Here is a 25,542-nt window from a genome sequence, read left to right on the forward strand (position 1 = left end):
GAAAATAATTTGCCAACCAAAATATTGAGCCACCTACTGTGGATACCAATGGGAACATTTATTATTTGATGTAAGAAAAAAACAACCAAATCTTGTAAACCTGGTCAGTATAATATCTGGACTGCAATTGAACTGACAGAAAATGTTACTCTTACCTGATACTTAGCATGTGTTAGGTTTTCAAACAAAGAGGAAGGAAAAGCCTCTTAGTGGAGATTTTAACCTAAATGAAAGGAAGACACTGAAATGGAAAAATCGTTTGCTTAACTCCAAATCCAGGAAGATACCAGTTTCCAGTGTCAGTAAAGTTTGTCTATGTTTCATGTATCCTGTAAGTGTTACAGGATGAAAGTAATTTTAATTGATTTTGTTAAAGGATTGTTCCTTATTCTTTATTTACAGCTACATTTTTCAGGTATAAGCACAGCAAATTACAGAGTCAATATTAAGCATTCAAGATAAAAATATACTCCTTTGACCTAAAGCTGCTTTCAGGATGAAAATTAAGTGTAAACCAAAGTTTTCTTCCTATATATTAATGCAAGTCTATCAATCTTCATTTTTCAACTTAGGATATGTGATGGAATTACTCCCTTGAGTTATTTCTTATGGATAATAAGTGTCTATTTATGCTAACAACCAGTTTTCTACAGCTTTTTCCCTTTCTCTTCATCAAGTTCTTTCAGGCATACTGTATTTTTCTGCAGACAGCACTAGGAACTGAAGCATCCCAGATCTTTTCTCCCGCTACTTTTCTACTCCTTCAAGGGAATCAGGCACTTTCACTACTTACCTTCTTCACTTTCACCTGATTTTCTCACTTGGGACACAGGTGGTTCCTTCTCTAGCAATAAATCCCTACCATCTCTCAACCGAATCAATATGCACCACGTCTCAACTAAATTAACTATTGACAGCTTTGTGCTTTAAAATTTCTTCTTTACCAGAGCTAGTATAAATCATTGTCATTTCTACCTCTCAGATTCCAGTTTTTTTCCTTTGAAATCACAGAATAGAAGGGTTCCCTCCCTCAGAATAGCATATTAATTAGGAATAAAAGGTTTTGGAATCACACTGTGTCTGTTCAAATCTCATCTCCCCCTTAGTAGCCATAAGACCTTGGGATAAGTTATTTAGCTTCTCTGGGTTTCAATTTACTTTTTATGATAAATAATAGGAGTATCTATCTCATATGATTGTTTTGAAGATTAAATCAAGATCCTAGAACAAAGCCTAGCATATAGTATTTTGAAAATACTAACAACTAAGTTATTTTTCACGTCTATAAAATATATAATAGTAATTATTATAAACCCAACTCAATTTGCCATCTTCCAAATACATATTTCCAATTTCTTCAGCTATTCTTAACATGACATACCTTCAAACTCGTCATCATTCTTGTGTTTACCTGTTAATATCTTATTTGAATCCGGAGTCTTCCATCGTGCTTGTATTAGTTTTCCTATTGCTGCTGCAACACCTTACCACAAACCTAGTGGCTTGAAATGACACAAATTTATTTTTTTATAGTTCTATAGATTAAGTATTCCATGAGTCTCACTGACCTAAATCAAGTTGTACGCATGGCTGCACTTCTGGAACTTCTAAGACAGAATCCATTTTCTTGCCTTTTCAGCTTCTAGAAGTTGCCAGTATTCCTTGGCTCTTAGTTCCCTTCCATCTTCAAAGCCAGCAAAAGCTGTTCACATCTTTCTCACAATGCCATCTCTCTTGTTCTGATTCTTCTGTCTTCTATCATGTAAGGACTATTGTGATTACATTGGACCCAACTGGATAAACCAGGATAATCTCCCTACCTTGATTAGCAACTTTAATTCTATCTACAACCTACATTTCCTTTTGCTATACAACCTAACATATTCACAGGTTCCAAGGATTAGAACATGTACACATTTGGAGGGTCATAATGCTGTCTACCAAACCACTCAATCCTATAATCCATTTTTCTTCTTCTTCTTTCATGAGTTCATGTTGTCTCTGAACATATTAATATAATTCACTATATCTGTTATAGTGATGAGTTTAATGAATACTTGATTGATGCAAAAAATAGGGTTCAATCTGAATGTTAAAGGATGAAAACAATTTAAATAGATGGAAGGTCATTGGGGACAGATAAAATTCATGAAAGAATAGTAGTAAGAATGAACAAACTAAGCATAAAGTACAGTAAAATTCTTGGAGCAAGAGCTTCAATTTAGAAAGTGATAAATGAGGGAAATTCAAATCAAAACCACACTAAGATACCACCTTACACCAGTTAGAATGGCAAAAATTGACAAGGCAAGAAATAACAATTGCTGGAGAGGATGTGGAAAAAGGGGATCCCTCCTACATTGTTGTTGGAAATCAAGTTGGTACAGCCACTCTGGAAAACAGTGTGGAGGTCCCTTAAAAAGTTAAAAATTGAGCTACCCTATGACCCAGCCATTGCACTACTGGGTATTTACCCCAAAGATACAGACGTAGTGAAGAGAAGGGCCATATGCACCCCAATGTTCATAGCAGCATTGTCCACAATAGCTAAATCGTGGAAGGAACCGAGATGCCCTTCAACAGATGACTGGATTAAGAAGTTGTGGTCCATATATACAATGGAATATTACTCAGCTCTCGGAAAGAACGAATTCTCAACATTTGCTGCAACATGGATGGCACTGGAGGAGATAATGCTAAGAGAAATAAGTCAAGCAGAGAAAGACAATTATATGATTTCTCTCATCTATGGAACATAAGAACTAGGATGATCGGTAGGGGAAGAAAGGGATAAAGAAAGGGGGGGTAATCAGAAGGGGGAATGAAGCATGAGAGACTATGGACTATAAGAAACAAACTGAGGGCTTCAGAGGGGAGGGGGGTGGGGGAATGGATAGGCTGGTGATGGGTAGTAAGGAGGGCATGTATTGCATGGTGCACTGGGTGTTATACGCAACTAATGAATCATCGACCTTTACATTGGAAACCGGGGATGTACTGTATGGTGACTAACATAATATAATAAATAAACATTAAAAAAAAGTGATAAATGCTAAAGGAGGATGGGTAAAATGAACACCACAATGAAAAGATTATACATAGTGTTCTAGTCACAGCCAGCCTTGAGATGGAGTAAGAAATCATGTGTGTGTGTAAAACATTTTATTTGTAAGATGATGTGAGGCTTATTTGCCAAAATTTTCTCTCCTAGGCAAATTACAAATGCTTATAATCCTCTGACCATCAATATATTTATTTGGAGTTAACATTCTCTTTTTAAATACTGATACTCCTGGGGGTGAAGACATGAAGATAAACCATTAAGACAGTAACACATAAAGAAAATTACTCTACAAATGCCCTCTTAGTTATATCATGAAAGCACTGAGGCTAGGGTTGGGGATGGAAGACTGGAAGAGATTCATAAATTAGACTGGGATTGTGGTTGGTTGAGGGGACTGAACGCAGTGGTGAAGAATTTCAAGGACAAATTTTACCTACCTCATGATTTTGCCAATGACTTTCCTATTCTTAGCCAATAAGGAGCATCCTTTTTTTTTTTTTTAATTGAGCACTGATGTGCTAAGAACAACATTTTTAGGTATAATTTAAATAGGTCGTATTTGAACATATTAAGTCTGAAATGAAACAGACATGAACACAACAGCTATGTCTCATCACTCTTTCCTTTGTCATCACCAAAAGCTCATACACCACAGGCTTGTTTATAACCTCCTAGTGCTTGCAGGAGGAAACATCTCTGAGTGAAGGAGAAAAAAATATATGATTCCTTTGATAATATCATTAAACTGTTCAAATAAGAACAATTTAAAACTTTAATATCCATGAATATTAACAACTAAAATAACTTACTTGGGAGTAAAAAATATTAAGAAAAAACTAAATTATAAATTATAAGTATGAATTATTTCACAGATGGGAAATGTACCACGTGAACATTAAGGACCACTCTCTCCTCTTCTTGCACCTATGACAGACTTCACCATCTAGAGTAGCATTCATTACCACTCTAACTAGTGATGGTCCCATTGTTTCTCTCAAATGGTGCTCTTGGGAGCCACTTGAAATTAATAAGCATTTACATAAGAGATAAAGTCTAATGTTTGTTATGCTAGGTTCTGTGAGAGGTACTTCACATATTTTATCATATTATATTGTTTTTTAATTTAAACAATCCCATGAAATAGAATATGCTATTTACAAATTAAAACAACAACAACACTAATTCCTAGATAATCTAAATTAGTAACCTGTACTTGAGTCAATTATCTGACAAATGTCAGCAACCTTGGGTATGCTGTATATCTGCATGTGTGGTTTGGGAAGTTGCAGTGGTGACAAAAACTCTTCTAGAATCTTCCAGACATTTTCTTAGCTACCAGGTATCAGTTAGCCTATGTAGTAAAATGTTAATATTTGTTTTCCTGGTATAACCCCAAATGAATGAAGAGCACAAGAACAAAGTGACAACCTTTCCTTATTTGTTTATATTACATGATAGCTTGTTCATTGTTGGGTTTGCAAATTCCAATTATTCCCTGATAACTTCAAACTTGGGGAGCAGCAATGATGAAGGGCTTGTTGAACACTTGTAGTGATATTAGAAGTTTTTAAAAAAGATTTTATTTATTTATTTGAGAGAGAAAGCACATGCATACAAATGGGGAGATGGGCAGAGGGAGAGAGAGAAGCAGACTGGGCATGACTGCTCATGAGACTGACATGGGGCTCGAGCCCAGGACTCGGATCATGACCTGAGCCTGAAGGCAGACATTTAACCCACTGACCCACCCAGTGCCTCAGAAGTTTTTTTTTTTTTTTTTAAGCCAAATCCTGTATTAGGGTGATCATATAATTTGTCATCCAAAAGAGGCTCTATTTGAGACTGAAAGAGGGAACAATTAATACTTACCCTGAGGTAAAAGAAGTAAACAAGACTGTTCAGGGAAAACTAGAATATATGCTTACCCTACGTATAACCAAGTTGTACAATCTGTATGGATGGAAACCAGGTTATTCAGTTTATATCCACGTTTGGTGGAATCTCATACTGATGATTACCATTAATATGTAATTTGTATATACATAGAGAGGGACAGGGAGGAAGATAAATGTATTTTTATAATTCCATGAATATTATCTTGAGCTTGATTTGACTGACTACTTTTAGATGGCTGGGGGACAAACACAACATGAATTTAAAAGGCAAATGTATAATGACCCTATGTAGTCGATGTTGGAGAACAGAAGCAAGTATTACATAATACAGGCTAGAGAAACCTCAAGTTCAAGATTGTTTGACATGGGGAAATGTCTTGGGAAGCACAGATTTTGTAAGAAAGCCAGTGTGGGAAAGCCTACTGGGCAAAGGCAGAGGACATCTATTGCACAGGAACTGAGAAGGGCACGAAAAGCCTTGGACAGTGCTGGGACAAAGCACCAGCTTCTGTAAGAAGTCTTAAAGAGGAAATGGGAAGGGGAAATGGGCATCACTGAAAGAGAAGCTTACAATGAGTGAATTTCATGGCTTGTAAATTACACCCTAATAGAACTGTTAAAAATACTTTAAAAAATCATGACACAATATTGTGTTTTTATCACATCTTTTATTTCATCTATTATTTTTTTGAACACTAAAACATGGACACACCTTTTACATAATCATGGACATACCTTTTACATAATTCTGTTGAATAACAGCACCAGGGAATGGTGATTAATGGTTCTCTGTCATATGGTGGATCTCTCTAGGGACACGGCAGAAGGCTCAATCACTGAACCAGTCATAATCAATATTTGTGTTCATTATTTGGATTAAGACATCTAAGGCTACTTATCAAATGTTCAGGTGATCCAAAACTAAAAGGCATTGCTAAGATGATTACATAATCAGATTCAAAATTATTTTGGCAAGCTGGAAAGCCAGGCCAAAACCACTGCCGTAAAATTTAGCAAGAATATATGTAAAATTTTATCTATAGGTTAACTACAGATAAGTATATGTATCCAAAGTATAATGTATGCAGAGAGACGGCATTTTCCTGTTATACTGGACTGGTTTTTTGAAATTTACTGGTTTCAAACAACACAGGTTGTTTCTTGCTCCTGCCTGTTGGTGACAGGGCTCTGTGCATAAAAGTAACTAAGTAGTTTAAGAACAAAGCAGCCCCATCTCAGTCATTTCTCGTTGTTGTACCAGAAAGAAAGTAAAAGTTACCAAATCCCTCACTGGTTCTTAAGACTTCCATTCAGAAGTGACACATACCACTTTCTCTCACAATCCACTGGCCAAAGGAAGTCATGTAGCCATTCTTAATTGCAAGAGGGCAGGGAAGTGCCATTATACTCTGTGCCCAATAGGAGGATAATCACAAATGTATGGCCAACAGCACTAATATATATTACAAACTGCATGAAAAAAAAAATCAATGACTGTGGTTGGCAGAATTCTCAGATGGCCCCATGATTCTTGTATTCCATCCCCTCCCCTCAGCAATAAGCCCTGTATAATCCCTTCCCCTTGAGTGTTGCCTAAATCTGTGGATATGATGGATTTCTCTCCTGTGATTAGGTTAGTTTATATGACCAAGAAATTTTGTACATGTAATTAAGGTCTCAAATCAATTGACTTTGAAATAATCAAAAGGGAGATTACCTTGGCTGGACCTGACCTAATCAATTTAGACCTTGAAAGGGACAGGGAGCTTCCTGAAAGAAGAGATTCAAAGCATAACGGGTATTATTATGCTGACTTTGAAAAAGGAAGCTGCCAGTGAGAAGTAGCTAAATGGCTAGGACCTTAGGCAGCCTCTTGTAGCTGAGAGTGAGCACCACCCCCAGCTAACACCTAGCAGGAAAAGAGGGACCTGTCATATAACTAGTAAGAACCTAACTGTCTAACTGTAATGTTTATACTGCCAAATGTTAACAAATATGGTTAACCCTGGAAGCCAATTTGCCCAATATGTGTTGTCATATATATAAAATCTTATCTTTATATTATCTAAAGATATTTATTTTTACCCTCATTTATGTACTTTGGAAAACCTCTACTTTTCTTTTTCAGGCTTTCACGTATTTTCCAAACTATTAGTCACTGTGTTTTTCTTTTGTATTTAGATAAGAATAAATAAAGGGTATTTTTTGGAATTTTTTTAATAAAGGATATTTTTATTTTAAAAATTATTGCCCAGATTTATAGAGGAGTAGATAGCAATTTACATTTAAAAATTCACAAATTGTGAACATGACCACAAATATAATGTGATCCAACAATAAAATGAGACTACAAAGTAACATTAGCCATCTTGATCTAATTTAATAGACTTTCTTGAGCTGTAATGGATAGTGTAGCACTGTTCATCAAATTCCATTCTCCCTTCCTCTGGTTCACTTGGCTCAACCATATTTCTCATATCAGTTGAACTTTGGCATGACCCTAAGTCCTAAACTAGCAAAGGGATTCAAAAGGACACATGCTGCTTCCATGTTCGGCACATAAAAGCCTCCCTTTCTTGTTCCTCTATTCCACTCTATCCCCTTTTCTTGCTAACTGGGAGGTCATCCATGGTGACCCTGGAAGCCCATGTTAAAGATAACTAAGGATCCATCAACCTGGGTCTCTGAAAGACTGTTGGAGTTTAGCCCCTGTCTTAGTCCATTTGGGCTCCTATCACAAAAATACTATAGACTGGGTGGCTTAAACAACAAACAGTTTTTTTGTTTGTGTGTTTTTGTTTTTCAGAGTTCTAGAGGCTATGTCCAAGAGCAAGGAGCTGGTAGGTTTCATGTCTGGTGAAAGCCCACTTCCTGGTTCATAGATGTCATCTTCCCACTGTGTGCACACATGGCAAATGGGGGAAGGAGATCTCTGTGAACTAATACATTCATGAAGGCTCTACCCTCATGACCTAATCATCTGCCAAAGGCCCCAACTCTAAATATTATCACATTGGGGATTAGGTTTCAACATATGAATGGGGGGGGCAAAAACATACAGTTCAGAGTCCCCTCAACCCCATCCCACCCATGTGAAAATGCCTTGGACAGTTTATGTGAATGACACATATTTTCTTTTGTGTTGTACTATTATTATATGTTAGGTCTATTACAGAAGTTAACTCAGCACTTACTTTATTCCAGACCATGTGCAAAGATTCTACATAATTATCATTATCATCCCAATTACACACATAATGAAGCCAAATCTCAGAAAATTTTAGTCAATCATCCCAGATTGCATTTTCAACTAAGCTAAGTAACAGCTAAGTAAAAACTAGAATCCAGATCCTTTTGGATCCAAATCTATTTACACAATGCCTCCACAGTACTGCCATAATTTAAGAACGACAAAAAGAAATCTGATTGAGTTGATTTAGAAGAAACAGCGTATTGGAAAGTGTCTAAACATTTTCCTTCTAGAATTATTTTAAGGAACTGAGGTATGTGGCCTAAAGAAAAAACCAGCTTGAGTATTTAAAGGCTTGCTATTTGGGAGTAGGAAATAGAGTTGTTCTTTGCAACAGAACTGGAAGATCCAGGGAAGAATTTCAATTCAGCATAAGTAATTTTCTAACAACTAAAGCTGTCCAACAGTGGGATGCATTGTCTTCATCTATTAAATCTTCCATTCATTCTTCCATCCATTCAACCAACACTGTGCACACATTATACACTAGGCACTCCACTAGGTGCAGATGATACTAAGATGAATTAGACTTAGTTTATGTCATTAAAATTTTACTTTCTAGAAAGGGAAACATCATGCAAAAAAAAAAAAAAATAGCTGTGGTACTGAACAATTGTAACAATCACCTGAAATTGAAAGAGATTATCCTTATTTGCCTCCGCCCTGGAAATTTTTCTAAAATACTGTTCTGTAGAATAGAATTTGTCTAATGAATTTTTTCCCAGTGCAGAATAAAAGAGATTGACAAGAAACAGAGACTGGTATATCCGAAAGGCTAATTAATCACTTTTTTTACTGAATTTATTTACATTCTTCCTTTTTATATTAAAATTTTCTTTTTTTATAAAATGATGTGATTGCAGCTGATAGCTTGTTACTTGTGTTTTATTTGATATTAACTATCTTAATTTGCAAAATAAAACTTTAGCAACCCTCTGTTGCCCCTACATTTTCAAAATGAAACTTCACCAGCCCAGTACAAACTAGTCTGATAACCTAAAGAATATGGACCGGACACAGAAAGCAAAGTAGGGGCTTATCAGATAAATGGAAGCTTCCCAGGTAGAGGCGTAAATTCAGAAAAGCACAGGGATTCAAACACTGCCTGGCTTCTGCTGTGACTCCTAAGTAATTTGGTCTTGCTGGAATACTGAATATCCCAAGGAGAGTGGCAAAAAATAAGGCTGCAAAAACTGAAAGGGACCTCATCACTTATGGCCTTTTGTACCAAGCTAAAGGAATTTTGATGGGATAAGGGCATATAAAAAGTTTTCAGCATCAGTCAGTACAAAAGCATCATTTTTAACATGGATCCTCAGACAGCTATTCTGTGCACTTCATTTTATCTGTTACTTGGGTTTTACAGTCTGTGATTGTTTCGTCTTTTGGACCTAGCAGATCTATGAAACGAAAAATAGCACTCATGTTAGACCTCTCTTCCACCCATATTCCAAAAACAGTACTTTTCAGGATGTTTTTATTTGATTTATTTTTAGTAGAAAAGATGAAAATAATATGATCTCGCTTATGTTTTAGAAAGAGCAGAGCCTTCTGTGGAGGCTAAATTGGAAGGGGACAGCACACTGGAGCCCACATGATGGCTTAGAAGCCTGACACAGTAGTGAGTTTCCTGATATTGGAAAGACTAGCAGCATTAAATATATCACAAGGGCTCACAGTCCTTTTACTAAGATGATCTTTTCAGCTCTTAAGAGGATACATTAATTTCCTTTTTAAAAAAACACAGACATGAAAAAATAGTACATGTAAGAATGGCCAAGGTGAAGACCACAAAAAGACTGCACTTCAATCTTTGTCACTGCTATCTTGTTTTCTCTGCTCAGGCAGACTCCACATTTCCCTGCTTTCCCCCTAATCACAACCTTTAAAAAACAGAAACATGAGGGGTGGGGGGAGAGCATAGAACACTTCCCTGACATCATCTGTTCAAAATGTATAATATATTTGTGAGCTAAAACACCACACATAATGCACCCATTTCTGTGCAAAACTGACTACAGTCTGCTAATGTGCAGAATTCTTGTCCTAGTTTTTATCCTCCAGGCAACATATGTACTTCAAGTTTACTAAAATTCCACCAGCAAAATACCCTTATAAAATAAAATCCAGAATCACAACAAATTGTCATTTCAAAAAGGCTTGTTAAATCAATACCTAAAAATAATACTTGAATTTAAATTCTTGAAAGTATGTGATTTGAATGGAATCAAGCATAGCTATTCCAGCTGGGACTCATATTTAATCAATACTGTAATATTCTTTTGCTTAGATGTGAGTTTCACTAAAGGTCCTAGTAAAAATGCATCAGACACCACAGATAGCTTAACCTTCCCTCAACAAATTATGCCTTGATTTCTAGTACTACAGTCAAGAGGATATAGCAATCAGGTTTTTAAAAACAAAACAAAACAATTAAGAGTTCAGTTCCTAGAAATTGCTAATTTTTGTATTCTACAATGATAAACATTAATCTCTAGTCTTTTCATCTGTTGATGGTTTCATTCAGAGGATATATAGTAACTATAGCTGATTTTATGATGAGCTATAAAAATCCTTTCAACATAATGATTCAAGCTTTAAAAGATACTAAAAATATCTTACAGATAAGTTAGTTTCTCAGTCAGTGCAACAGTGCTTTTCATATGGATGCTCAGACTGCTTTTCAGTGTTCACTTCATTTTTAACTTGAGTTTTAGTCTGTGGTTGTTACCTTTTTAGACCCTACAGATCTATGCAGTGATAAATAGCATTCATTCTAGACACCTCTTCTATCCATTCTTCAGAAACAATAATTTTTAGGGTGTTTCTTTCTCCCTTACTTCTAACTAGATGAAATTTGATAGAAATATGCATGGCAACCATTTTCCAAAAAAGCAGGATACATCTGCAAAGGGAGGGATGACTCAATTCTATATTATGTGCTCTCTCTTGAAGATCCCAGCATTGTAAAACTAAAATCCAACGTGGCAAGCTCTCTGGAATTTTACACTATGATTCTGTGCAGTCGGTAAATGTTATTTTGCTTGGTGCTTAATCTAGTTAAATAAAGAAATTTCCACAAGGCTACATACTGCATCCAAAACCAACCTTGTAATATAAGCATAAACACTGATTCAACGACTCTAAGGGTCCTGAACTTTAGGGTGTGGGATGAAACTACTCTGCGTGCTTGTATCTGGTGCTTGCTGTTTTTCAGTGTTTATGCAACGGAATCTCCAGTAACCATATGACATGTTAGATAAGCAAGGTGTTAGGGTGAAGTCAATACTTTAAAATTAAAAAAAAAATCATTGTTATTTAAATTTAAAATAAGCAGAGCAAATACACATGTGTGATCTCAGGCATATACACAAAGAGTATAGTACCAAATAAATATCTATAACAGAGCTTAGCTGCCTCACTTTATATAAACAGCTTTTATTTCTAAATTCATTGTGGCAATGATATAAGGTAACATATGAGCATACAAGGTCACGTTCCACCAATAATCCAACTGCTGTGGTGGGCTCCATGGTGGCAAGCTGTACATTCTTTGTTTTTAACTTAATGGCCACACGTTATGCCGTTTTGTGAGATTTGAGGTTCATTAGACCTTCTGTTCAAGTGCCTTAAGGCCACAATTCATTCCGACTCTGCAATTACCGGTGACAATTTTTATATGCAGCCAAATTTTTCAATCGCAGTGGGAAGATTTGCATAATTTGTGGCTCTTTGCTCTTCTCTCTGATAATCTCACATTGGAAAAAATATTAAAAATGCATCCTGGAAAAGCATTAATGCTGCATGAACCATTTTACTATTATTCAAAAGAATGGACTCTAGGGAAAAGAATATGGGGAAGTAAAAGATATTAGCACATCTGTTTTTTGGTAAACAGTTTGCGTTGGCTTGTGATAGAATATAAACTCCAAGAGGAGGGGATAGCTGCTAATCTTTCCTGTTGGTCATATCATGTAAAAACACCGTTTTTCAAAGATGCTTAATTCTTTGAAATCTGTTCACTGTAATTTACACCTTTAGGTGAGTTCTCTTACGGTGCTTTTCAAATTAATCTTGAAAACAACAAACATCCATGAGTTACTATCACTGAGTCTCTTCTACCAATTTAAGAGACTCTGAGTGGAAGTCAGTGAGGCAAGAATTTAAATTACTTCTGGCCAAAAACTTGGAGTGAATCCATTACAAACCTGATGGTATGCACAGACTCTAATTGGAAGACAAAAAAAGATAGAGCTATTCCTATGCAGGATCCTGGGGTTTGATTTGTAGGTTATCAGTACATGCTGACCTAGACCAGATTTTACAAGACAGAAAAGTCTGTGCATTTAAGTAAACAAATGTGAAATCATGGCAACTGACCATTATTTTCTAAGATTAAAGACTGAAACCAATTCATTTCAACACAAAAGCTCAAGAGAGATTATTTCTACCCTGGAATCTTGTTGATGTTTGGGTAGAAGTACTTGAAGACCAAAGATGAGTATGGAAAAAAAATATGTTCACAGGTCACAATATTAAAGCAACTCTGAGAAAGAAAGTAAAAGGAAAGAGAAAGAGAGAATATCAGCAATATGACAGTAACAGTAAAAGCGTACCATGAGAGCTAAATTAAACTAAGCTTGAACAAAACACACACATCCTGTAGCCTGGACAGGAATTGTGTATTAATAGTCCAGCATTCTCCTGGGGCTCTGTGTTGACCTGCAAACCTAGAGATGAACAGATCTGATTTATATTACAAACACTGAATTCATCTTCACTCCTCAGCAGCACCTCTGTTGCTCGAATGCAAAGCAGAGGCCGGGATTCCAATCCCAGTCAGGCTAGTGACCAGATACGCCATTTCGGGTGAATCACTTTGCCTTAGTGAGCATCAGCTTCCACAGCTGTAAAATGTGAGTAATAATAGCTACTTTCAAGGACTATGGAAAGGTTTAAACAATATAACTTATGTAACTATTCAGGCTTGGTAGTAAATATTCACTATACATTTGTCAACTCTGCTAATTTTGGGTGGCAACAGACTTTTCTGTCGAGAAACAGCACTAACTAAAACCATAGTAATCTTCTGTTCATTGGAGGAAACAAAATGGAAGAAGTTAGCCTACTGATAACAAACACCACCTGGCATATAATAATTATCACCTCTCTTCCCGGGCTTGGCAGTTTCCCCATCTCAACATTGGCTAGTGCCACAAATTCCTGGAATTGATTCAATGCACAAGTCCTTGTTTCCAAGACCCTAAGTAAGTTGCTAGGATACTGCTGGGACCTTTTAACACTTTATTTTCTTTTTCTCAGTATACTACTCAAGAGGTAGGTCCTTTTATGAATTGGAACATAATATATTTCTCAACTTGACACATAGCAATGTACAAGACTGAACTGCATATAACTAGCCATGTTAAATTTAACAACGTTAAGCCTGTTAGATGATCATTGTTGGACACTTTAGACCTGTATTCTTTAATACTTTAACCTTTAGTATATGCTTCAAACACTTCAATCTATGCTAGAGTCATAGATTGAAACACTGTCGATTAGTGAAAGCAAAAATGTGATACAGTAAGAGAACCCATAGGTAAAACTGGCATCGTTTTCAGGTATGTGTGTTCCAAATATTTTAGTTATGCTTCAAAAAAAAAAAAGATGCTTTCCAGGTAAATTTGTAATTAAAAAAAAATGTTTAGTTTCCTGTCATGCTAAATGAATAACTATGTATGGAATATTCAGGCTCCACCCTACTCTACTTTCTGTGAAGGGAGAGAAAGGGAAGGGAACATTTTACTTGATTGTTGAACAAGTGAGTTGCTTAGCAACAAGAAATAAGGTGCAAAAGATTAGGTCAATAATGTCCAATGGAATCCAGTAACTGTCAAAGAATATACCCTTAGGTGTCAGACCTCAACCTGCTTCTTAGAGAAAATCTGGATGCTAGAATCCAAATATGTAATCTTTACTATGTATTTTCAATAGTATCAATTTATTTAAAATTGAGTTTAACACAAAAAGCTATGTCAAAATTATAAAAGTAAACCCATGGTGAAATCATTTTCTTTTTTATTTATTAAGGTTTTATTTTAATTCCAGTATAGTTAATATACAGTGTTATCTTAGCTTCAGATATACAATATAGTGATTCAATGAAATGATTTTAAATATTATGGATTTCTCCCAATGTTTGGGTTCAAACTGACCTAGGTTGGTTTCTGGTCTACTTACTATTACAGGAAAATAATTTGCAGCAGGTGAATTAGTTGCTTTATGTAAAGACAGCTGTCTCTTCACCTAGGCAGGCTGAATCTTTCTCAGTTTGGTTCAACTAGCATGTGTGTATGTGGACCATTTGGCAAAACCTACCACTTCAACCATTTTCAAATGTATAGTTCAGTGGCATTAAGTATATTTACATTGTTGTGTGGCCATCACTACCATCCACCCATTTCCAGAACTTTTTCATTTCCAAACAAATTCTGTACCCATTAAACAATGACTCCCCATTTCCCTCTTCTCCTCAGACTCTGGAAATCACCATTCTACTTTCTGTCTCTATGAATATGAGTACTCTAAGTATCTCTACACTACTTAAGTGGAATTACAGTTTTTGTCCTTTTTGTCCTTTTCACTTCGCATAATATTCTCAAGGTTCATTCATGTAGCACACATCAGGATTCCTTTTTAAGGCTTAATAATACTGTACTATATGTAGAGATCACATTTGTTTATTCATTCATCAGTCAATGCACACACTTAGTTTGTTTCCACCTTTTGGCTATTGTAAATTATGCTGCTGTGAATGTGTGTGTACAAGTAAGAAAAAGGAGGGGTGCAGTCCAGGAAGTCCAAATACCCTAAGCGGCTTCTGGATTTTGAATTTACAGAAGATTTTATGGCCAAGATGGAGAAGATGGTTTATATCTCATACCCCACAGTTATAACACTAACTGGTCTTCTATTCAATTTTGTTTTAGCAAGTTATCCTTATGCTACCATATAGGTGGTCCCCTGGGGCCTTCTCTGTTTGAAAAGATGAAAAAGTTCTGGAAATGGATAGTGCTGACAGCCACACAACAAATCCACCCTCGATTTGCTGTGTGCCAAGTATCTGAACTTTAGTCCAATCCTTCTGTCCCAAACATGGAATTCAGCAAGACCAAAGGGAGTATAGCCCTATGCTGTGACTCCACGTGATCCTGCGGGAAGGATGATACTTATTCCCAGAGAAATTTTAGTGCCATTTCTCCAAGAAAAGTCTCAAGTCCTGGCTAATGTGTCAACTGAACCACTTGCTGAAAAAAAATTTTTAAAAGATCTGAGCTCAAAGCACAGCTGTTTGCTGAGACATAAAAGCTGAACATGGCTGTTTCATACAAGAGTCAAGTTTCATTGTCTAGGATAACCTCACTGGGGCTCATTCACAATGAGATTTGAATGCAGATTTAAAGAAAGGGGAACTTTTAAATTAGTACGCAAAGGGAGACTCTAGGAACAACAGAACTTGTGTGCCTTGTGTGAGGAACCCATTCAGCTACCAATGAATCATACCCTTCTTAATTTCTATAACTTTTTACCCAGATTCACACACAGCAAAAACACAACAGGCAATAAAGCAAGGAAGGAGGAACTGAGCTACCTCAACAGCTCATTGAGTTCATGAATTTTTTTACCCTAGGAAATGTTCAAGAATAAGGAACAGTTGGAAGAAACAGGCAAAACCTCTGATTTAGTAAAGGGTTGTTCTTTTCAAATACAGAAGATTGAACTGGTTCTAATAATGAGTGAATTGGGAAACGTCAGACTGATATTGTTGATGCTTTTTTCCTTATTCACCAGCACTTTCACATGGAGTCCTGGGTGAAAAATTCACCCATTCTTCTCTATTTTTTCTCTAAAGAAAAAAAAGCAGACAATTTGAAATGAACTTGATAGAGTAACTACGATCACAAATTACAACAGAGTTAAACGCTTAAGTCTACATTAGCTACTGTCTAGGCTAGAGTCAGACTTAAGGAACTAAGTCCTACTGGCTCTTTCCCTCATAATTTTTTTTTTTGTCTCAGCCTCTTCAAACAAACTATTTCATTGTTTCTCTGGTTTACAGCAGTTTTACCTCACAAGTGGCCCAAACGAGAATTACTAAACCAAGTTCCCCAAAATCCTTTAATCAAAGAAACTTGTAGGGGCGCCTGGGTGGCCCACCGGTTAAGCGTCTGCCTTCGGCTCAGGGCGTGATCCCGGCGTTGTGGGATCGAGCCCCACATCAGGCTCCTCCGCTAGGAGCCTGCTTCTTCCTCTCCCACTCCCCCTGCTTGTGTTCCCTCTCTCGCTAGCTATCTCTGTCAAATAAAGAAATAAAATCTTTAAAAAAAAAAAAAAAGAAAGAAACTTGCAGAAACACACATTATCTTCAGTTTTCTAAAACTCCACAGCAAGTGATATAGATGGTTAAACCTAAAATGATGGAATGGATTTTATGCTGTTCTGTTTGGTTTTACAACAAGGATATGTCAGGACTTCTATAACAAAACAAGTGTTGTCCTTCAAGATGGTCATATCCAGATGTTGAGTGCTTTTTCCAACAAAGCTCTCATTATTCAAAATGTTCTTTGGAACCTCTGTTTTAGAATTACCTTCACTGCCAATTTACCCGAAATATAAAGAACATCTCATTACTTTATGACCTCACTTTACAAAGGTCATAATTTTCTTGAAGAAAACAAAATGTTGTGTTTTAGACACAGTCAAGCTTTTAAGCTTCTGTGAGAAATGATCCAATGTAACTATTCAAGACAAAGACTGTGGAATCTTAGAGCAGAGTTTCAAGTCAAAACAAAAATAAAGTAAGCTGTGCCTTCTATATATGCCTGAGGCTATGTCTACAAAAAATTTCCATTTAAGAGTAAAATATTCAGCCAATTAGTTTCTTATGCACTGCCAAAAACCTGATTTGATCTGGTTATCTATTTTATTTATTTTTCTTTGCAACCAGTTGCTTAAAAGAACTAACCCCATCAACTAGTTATGATATGTGCATAGACTCAGTTTCAGAACGGCCCCTGCTTCAGGTCTAGGCCATAATCATTAAGCTATTAACATAATCAAAATCTTTTCAAGAATTTTATGACTTAAAGAAGATAATTATTCTGAAATAAATCCTTCATAATCATGATGGTTTATATTATCTCTACAAAAATTAATAAGTAATAGGACATTAAATTTCAGATGCTTCAGCACCTACTATAAGTTGAATTCGGTACAATAAAGATTTATATTTAAAAAATCTCTTTTTCCAATGTTTATGTTCAAGTATTTGGGGTGCAACACTTTAAGCTATCATGTTCACCTAGGAGAATTAAGATGAAATACTCTTCATAGAAAAGCTAGGAGGTTATAGAATTGAATGTCAAGTTCTAAATTTTATGTGAACAAAACAGAGTATTATGTGTTGGAATACCTTGAGGAATATGGGGCAGCACTAAAAAAGTCTCAACAGAAAAAGTGGCTCATTTGTTATTTGAATTTCAAGGTCATTGTGCTGTTCTATATGGTAAGTGTGAAATTAATTACCTCTTATTTCAGGTTTAACGATAAGACGATAAAGCAGAAGTGGAGATAAAGATATGTAGTTCAGCAAACAAGACTGTAATAAATTGTAACATGATCATTGTTTACTGTACTATTAACAATCCAACCATATAAATCCATATACAGAGAGTAGAAATGCACCCACATAGAAACTATTTTTTTTTTAAAGATTTTATTTATTTATTTGACAGAGAGAGACAGCCAGCGAGAGAGGGGGAACACAAGCAGGGGGAGTGGGAGAGGAAGAAGCAGGCTCTTAGTGGAGGAGCCTGATGTGGGGCTCGAACCCAGAACGCTGGGATCACGCCCTGAGCCGAAGGCAGATGCTTAACCACTGCGCCACCCAGGCGCCGCTCACATAGAGACTATTGACTGTGTAGTTTAGAATCTGTGGAATATGTTTATGCGTTATATTTCTTTAAGAAATATTAATCAAAAACACTTTTCAAAGGTACAATAATCCTTCACATATCAAAAAATATTCTTGCAAAATGGGAAGGTGGGATTCAGCCATTCAAACAAAAATTAAATACTGGAATTTTATTTGGGTCATACCAGATTACTGAGGTGGTATGTATAATTTATGGTGAACACTATAAATTTTCCTGGCTTGAGTAATGCGATGTATTATATAATTATTAACACCGTGGTTTTATCATCATTTATATATAACATGACTGAATTTTAATTATCTACAAAGTACCTACCTGAAAAACTAATTCTTTAAAAAATGGTGATAATGTGGGTATATTTTATTTTTAATATCTTGGTTTATTAAAGAATGTGTAAAAGATCCTTTACACACTGAAATGCAAATTATCTCTAAAAATCATATTAATTTAAGGTTTGTGTTACCATTGCTTAGCTTTCTGAGGAAGAGCTGAGAGCGTGGTATTTCTGTAATTTTTCTTTTTCTTGGTAAGTCTCCTCTATAGAAGTCCCTGATTAGTTGGCAGGCACTTATAAAGTATATGTTATATATGAAGGTCCAAACCAAATTGAATCCAGTTTAGCCAATGGAAATCTGGCTGCCAAAATCTGTTCCAGCTTTTAATTTTTAAAGATTTATTTGAGAGAGACAGAGAGAACAAGCAAGTGGGGCGAGGAGCAAAGGGAGAGGCAGAGAGAGTCTCAAGCTGACTCGGCACGGAGCATAGAGCCCGATGCTGTCATTACCCTGAGGTCATGACCCGAGCTGAAACCAAGAGTCAGACACTTTAACCAACTGTGCCACCCAGGCACCCCTGCTCCAGCTTTTAATGTTTTGGACTTTTATCTGCTAAGTGGACATGAACCTTGGGTAAGTTTTGGTCTATTCTCCAAAAATGAAAATTGGTACTCTTTTTAAATTTTATCATCTGCCCGCAATCTAGTCATGATCCAGTATGTGTAACAGAATGAATGCTGCATATGGACTCAGGACACCAGTTAAGATCCAAGATGTATAATCTTTTAACTGTGTAACTTTGGGCAACACACTTACATTTTTGACCCTCTATTTCCTCATTTTTAAAAAATAGAGATTTTAATCATGTTTGCATAAATCTGGAACAATGCATGGCACAGAAAAGAGATTTGAAATGATAGCTGTCTTTTATAAAACTATTTTTTTTACTAATAATACGCTTTTTATGTTCTCGAATTTGTGTTTATCAAAGTAATATCTACAAATGACACCCCAAAATCTTTATCTCTTCTGGCATCTTTCCATTACATCTTTTAATCTATTAAACTATATGTATGTATATACTGTTATTATGGACTGTTTATGTCCCCGCAAATTCATAATGCTGAAGTCCTCATCCTCAATGTGACAGTATTTGGAGGTGGAACCTTAAGGAGATAATTACATTTAGATAAGATCATGAGACTGGAGCCCCCGTGATGGAACTAGTGTCCTTCTATAAAGAAGAAAGACCGGAGCTTGCTTGCTCGCTCTCTCTCTCTCTCCCCCCTCACCATGTGAAGACATAGTGAGAAGGTGGCCATCTGCAAGCCTGGAAACAGCCCTCACTCACGGAACCCAATCAGTTGGCATCACGATCTTGGACTTCTCAGTCTTCAAAACTACAAGAAATACATTCCTGTTGTTTAAGCCACCCAGTCTATGGTATTTTGTTATGGCAACCCAAGCTGACTGTGAAATATATCTATATATTCCCTAAACTTCAGCTTTCAAAAGGACATGTATAATCCAAATGTCCAGTACAAATTTAGCCTCCTCAGTTTAAGTCTTTTTGTATATCCCTTCTCTTACTGTTTCAGGTTTATCGTAATTTGTCTCTTCTTGTCATTGGAAACCTCCTCTCAAGACCCACAAAGGAGGGAAAGAATTTGGATTTTATCCCACAAGTAATAATAAATCACTCTACATACTTGGACAGAGATTTAAAAAAATAAAGAATATTAGTCTGGCTACTCTGTGTAGAATATCCAAGACAAAATAGAGGTTAGAAACTCGGAGGGAAAAATGATGAAGGCTAATAGGGTTATTTATGGAAACAGAGATGACTGTATTGCTGCTTGGAGCTAAACAGGCCTGGGATTAGTTCTTCTCTTTATCACTAGTGGTGCAGAAGCCATTTAAGTCTCTCGACTTCTCTAAGTCTCAGGACCCTCTTCTTAAGATGGGATTAAAAAGGTGACCTACTCATGGTTGTTATGGGGATTTAAAAAGGCAGAGCTGATAGTGACGAGAGTTGGTATTTTGCAGCCAATGCCCAATGACCAAACTGGATATGGATCCAGGCAGGCATGGAGCTTAAATGGGATGGTAACACAGTTCAAACTCTGATTGGTAGTTACTGTTGTTCTGAATAGAAAAACTGGGAGAGGTCAGCTGCCAGAATGTTGAAATTGGTGGAATACAGAGAATATGTGAGAAAGAAAGATTTCACATTTTAGATTCGGGATACTACCAAGGTTTTAGATTGTGCTAACAGACTTGTAGAAAGAAGTGTAAAAGCACATGTATAAGTGTAAAAGCCTTTCTTCATTGAGAAAGACTCTTTATGACCTTTATGATCTGAGACTATTAATGACATAGCTAAAAATTAAGGATTTGGGGACACCTGGGTGGTTCAGTCAGTTAAGTGCCTGCCTTGGGCTCAGGTCCTGATCTCAGGGTTCTGCTCAGCAGGGAGTCTGCTTCTCCTTCTGCTGCTGCCACTCCCCCTGCTTGTGCTCACTTGCTCCCTCTCTCTGTCAAATAAATGAATAAAATCTTTTTAAAAAAGTAAGGATTTTGAGAAACAGTAAAATTATGCCTTAATGAAACAGAAAATAGTGAATTTAGATTTGATATGTTAAATTCCCAGTGATTGAGAGAGTGTCACTGAGTATTAGCAGGACAAACAAGTAAAAATTTAAAAAATAAGAATATATAAAAAATGCAAATCAGTATAGCCTCTTACTAGGTAGTCTTTTTTTTTTTTTTCCTGTAAGAAACACCTTAGCCCAGATAACTTGAAAATGGAGCAAAAGGCCTTAGAAAAATGTGTTTTGTATGAGCAGATTTCTATATCTTCTTGGATTAAATAACAGAAAATTGTAATCACACATTAAGTGTTTATATCATTAAAGAGCACTGTCTTCTCACACACATTGTTTCTTAAGTTCTACATTAGTTAAATAAAACAATAATTAATAACAATATTTGCATAAAAATCATAATAGTATTAATATATATCACAGAAAAACTATTACAGAACCATAATCGCTTGATATGGGTTTCAAGCATCTTTCATGCATTTACTTTGTCTATTAAAGACACTGCATTAGACTTTTTATAATACTACACTTAATAAAATATAAATTCTTCTTTCAAGAATCATCAATCTATTAGTACAGAATTGAATGAAGGAGGAAATAAAAGGAGACAATGGAAAACAACCAAAGATGAAATTAGGTTTCAGAAATCAAAAGAAAATTTAATGTTAAGTTAAAAAAATACCTGAAAAGATGTATACCTTTAAATTAATGAAAGTGAAATGCCATTATCTCATAAAAGAGTTGTCTCATTTATATAGGAAATAAATTAGCAAACAAAATTGAATTAGTTGGTTAAATTATAAATACCTTTTCAGTTATGTATTGTAAAACAGTGGTTCTGGATGTCTGTATAAAATGAATCTATATTTTCCTTTGGAAGATACAAATTCAAAACATTTAAATTAACATTTTCAATCTCCTATTTTTATTTTAATGTTTTCTTCAGAATTGTCTTTGATAGAAACAAGTATTTTCCTCTAGTCTGCCTGCCTTGTTAAGTACTTACGTACTGTTGATATGTATACTGGGTATACGAAGCTTGTCCTTAAACAATGGATGTGAAATTTGGTAGACAGCAAGAGCAGAAGCAATCTGACTGAAGAACCATGTTTTCATCAACCCAAGACAGGGGATGATGCTTAAAAAAGTAAAAAAAAAAAAAAAAAAAAAGATCAAAAATTAATTTAGCAACCTCATTGATTTGTCTACCTGATGACCCACACGAAACAGACACAGAAAATAATGTGGCTCACTGAACATGTCTTAACTAAAATTCACCAGATGTTGGCAATCACTCATTCCCAATCCACATCTTATCTGATGAAAGAAGAGAATCCCACAGCTGCCTGGCTATTCATTAACTAGACAAACAGCTCTCCATAGAGGTAAGCCCTCCCTGCCCTCCATTGCTCTTACATCTAATATAACTTGTGGATTTTTCTTCAGTGGTTATGTGAAGAAACTTGGTCACAACCCTCCTGAACATTGCAGGTGTTCATAACCTATCCAGATGGGAACACAGGGTTTTCATTCCTCATTTTCTGTTGAGATGTTCATAATTCCATCGCTACTCAGTGGCAAAGTCACAGTTACATTTGATACCTTTCACTCCCTTAGCTCCCACAGCCAGTCGTGGAACCCTTTCAATCCACTCACTCTCTACAGACACTCAGATGTTTTCTCTCTTTTCAATTCCTTATTACCTTTCACCTGAGCTACTGAAAGAATCTTCTATAAATATTCTAGATAGAATAGTCTCTTCTGGTTTCACTGGATTTTCATTATTTCATAGAATTTTGTGATCCATATGGAATTAATTTTTAGGTATGGTGTATAAAGTAAGAGTTGAGGTTTACTGTTTTCCATAGGGTCATCAGTTGGTCAGCACAATTTATTGAAAAGTCTTTCCTTTTCCAATTGCTTTCCTGTGTTTTCAGTGCAATGAAATGGAATGACTACATAAACATGAGTCTATTTTGAGGCCCTCTCTCCTGTTCCATCAAGCTATTTGTGAATCCTTATTTCAATGCCTCAATATGTTGACAACTGAATTTTGACTACTAAATCTTTATAATTAGTCTTGAAGACAGGAAGTCCACCAACTGTTATTTTTCAAAACTGATTTAGCTATTTTAGGTCCTTGCCACATCCATATACATTTTGGGAGCAGTTTGTCAATTTAATAGGTGTATATGTAAATAAAAACTTTTCAAACTGTATGCTTTAAATATATGCAGTTTATTATACACAAAGATTTTTTTAAAAATATTGTAGGCTTTCAATTCCAGGAAGATGGAATAGACATACTTTAAAACTCAACAGTAAAAAACAAAAATCCAATTAAAAATATGCAAAAGACACGAAGAGACATTTCACCATAGAAGAGGATATTGCAGGTGGCAAATATGCACATGAAGAGATGTTCAACATCAGCAGCCGTTAGGGAAATACAAATTAAATCCGCCATAAGTTATTACAACATAGCATCAGAATGGCTGAAATAAAAAAATAGTGACACCACTAATTGCTGGCAAGGATGTGGAAAAACTGGATTACTCATGCATTGCTGGTGGAAATGTTAAATTGTACAGCCAATCTGGAAATCAGTTTCTTTAAAAACCAAATCTGTAACTACTATATCACTTAGCAATTGTACTCCTGCACATTTATACTGAGAAATGAAGACTTATGATCATACAAAACCTGTACATGAATGATTATTCTAGCTTTATTTGTAATAGCCCCAAACTAGAAATAACCCAGATGTCCTACAACAGGTGAACGGTTAAATAAAATGTGGTACACCCATGCCATTGAATACTGCTCAGTAATAAAAAGGATCAAACTACTGAAAAACACAACACTCTGGGCAACTCCAAAGAATGCTGAGTGAAAAGGGCCAATACCCCCAAATTATCTACTGTGTAATTTCATTTATATAGCATTCTTAAGAAAATAAAATTCTAAAAATGGAAAACAGATTAATGGTTGCCAGGAGTTAGTAAGAGACTAAATGTGGAGGCAAAGTCAGTATAGCTATAAAAGGACAATGTAAGGTGTCAATGTCATTATCCTGCTTGTGATATTATATTACACAGTTCTGTTAGATGTCACTTTTGGGGGAAGTGGCTAAAGTGTACATGATATCTTTCTGTGCTGTTTCTTAGAACTATATATGCATCTAAATATATTTCAAAATATTAAGTTTAATATAAAAGTTAGGAACATCACACAGAAAATAATATTGTACTAAAGCATGTGAAACTTAGAAATCTTGCTGCTCATTAGGTCTGTATGAATAGCTATCACATGAATCATATGAAACAGAATCATATGAATTCACATGAATCAGACATTACAAACCCACAATACAATGCTACAATTTTTGCTTTAAGTAGTCATTGATATTTTAAAGGTCTTAATAGGAAAACACAGACTTATTTCCCCAAGTAGTCGCCATTTCTAGTGGTTTCTTTTTAATAAAGATCTGAGCCTAATGAAATTTATCCAGCCTCTTTTCTTTTCCTAAGTGTCAACAAACTGTTCCTGCTTTTGCTTATGCTATATCCTTGTTTTACACATTTTATTCTGGGTTCATAATTGTTATCTGTGGAGTGGCTGGTCTGACAGAGGTTCACCTGACCATTACCAGAAGTACAGCCTAGGACTTACAAAGTTTTAACCATGAGTAAGTAACTTAACCTCCAGTTTCCTCATGTATAAAATGGGAATCAGAGATAATGTATGGAACCTAGAAAATCAGGTGCTCAACAAATGTTAGCTTCGCTTTTTTATTATATATCCATAAAACCCCAGAAAAACTGGATAGGCCATTTCCCCAAATTCTTCTTTTATTTTCTATAGCCTTTCTTATGGTGTTCCTTCCACCTATAGTGTCTTCCTAAGCCCCCTCCCCAATTTTTGCCCACTGTTCTTTTATCAAACACAAGTATGTTTTGGACACTTCTTTGTCCCAGGGACTTATCATTTGGGTTACAGCAACGAATAAGACAGACACAGGTTCTGCCTTCCACACCTACTTCTTTTTAAATGTCATTTGCCAAATGCAAATCTTACCCTTCCAGAAAGGTTTTCTTCAACCAGCTGTAACTGATTCCTCCAAATCTCCTTAAAATGTAATTCCATCTCGTACTACAGTTATTTTTTAGATCTGAGTCATTCCCCCTACACACACACACACACACACACACACACACACACACACACACACACACATCTTGGAGGAAGTGCAGTAAGTTCATGATTATGCCTAGCAGGGGAGGACATTATGTCTTATCTGTAGTAGACACTGCATAAATTAAGAAATTAAAATAAAAATGACTGACTCCCCTCATCTTTCTCTTTTCCAAATTAAATGATTAATTTATTTTCATTTTTCCCAATATATATTTTAAATCGTCTCAGATTCTTTTACTTCTTCAAGATCAGAAACATGT

General features: G+C 35.8%; 1 protein-coding gene across 1 annotated transcript in view; it reads left to right on the plus strand.

Annotated features, from left to right (window-relative positions):
- The first annotated feature begins 5,254 nt into the window (after positions 1-5,254).
- The window catches only part of LOC103661468, an 82,132-nt gene continuing 61,844 nt past the window's right edge, over positions 5,255-25,542 (plus strand). Inside the window, exons 1-2 of the mRNA XM_040625591.1 lie at positions 5,255-5,469; positions 7,766-7,799. Coding sequence (XP_040481525.1) covers positions 5,255-5,469; positions 7,766-7,799 — 249 coding nt within the window. The remainder of the gene's footprint in view (positions 5,470-7,765; positions 7,800-25,542) is intronic.

This window comes from Ursus maritimus, unplaced genomic scaffold (assembly GCF_017311325.1).
Source record: "Ursus maritimus isolate PB19 unplaced genomic scaffold, ASM1731132v1 scaffold_9, whole genome shotgun sequence".
NCBI classification, from domain to species: domain Eukaryota; kingdom Metazoa; phylum Chordata; class Mammalia; order Carnivora; family Ursidae; genus Ursus; species Ursus maritimus.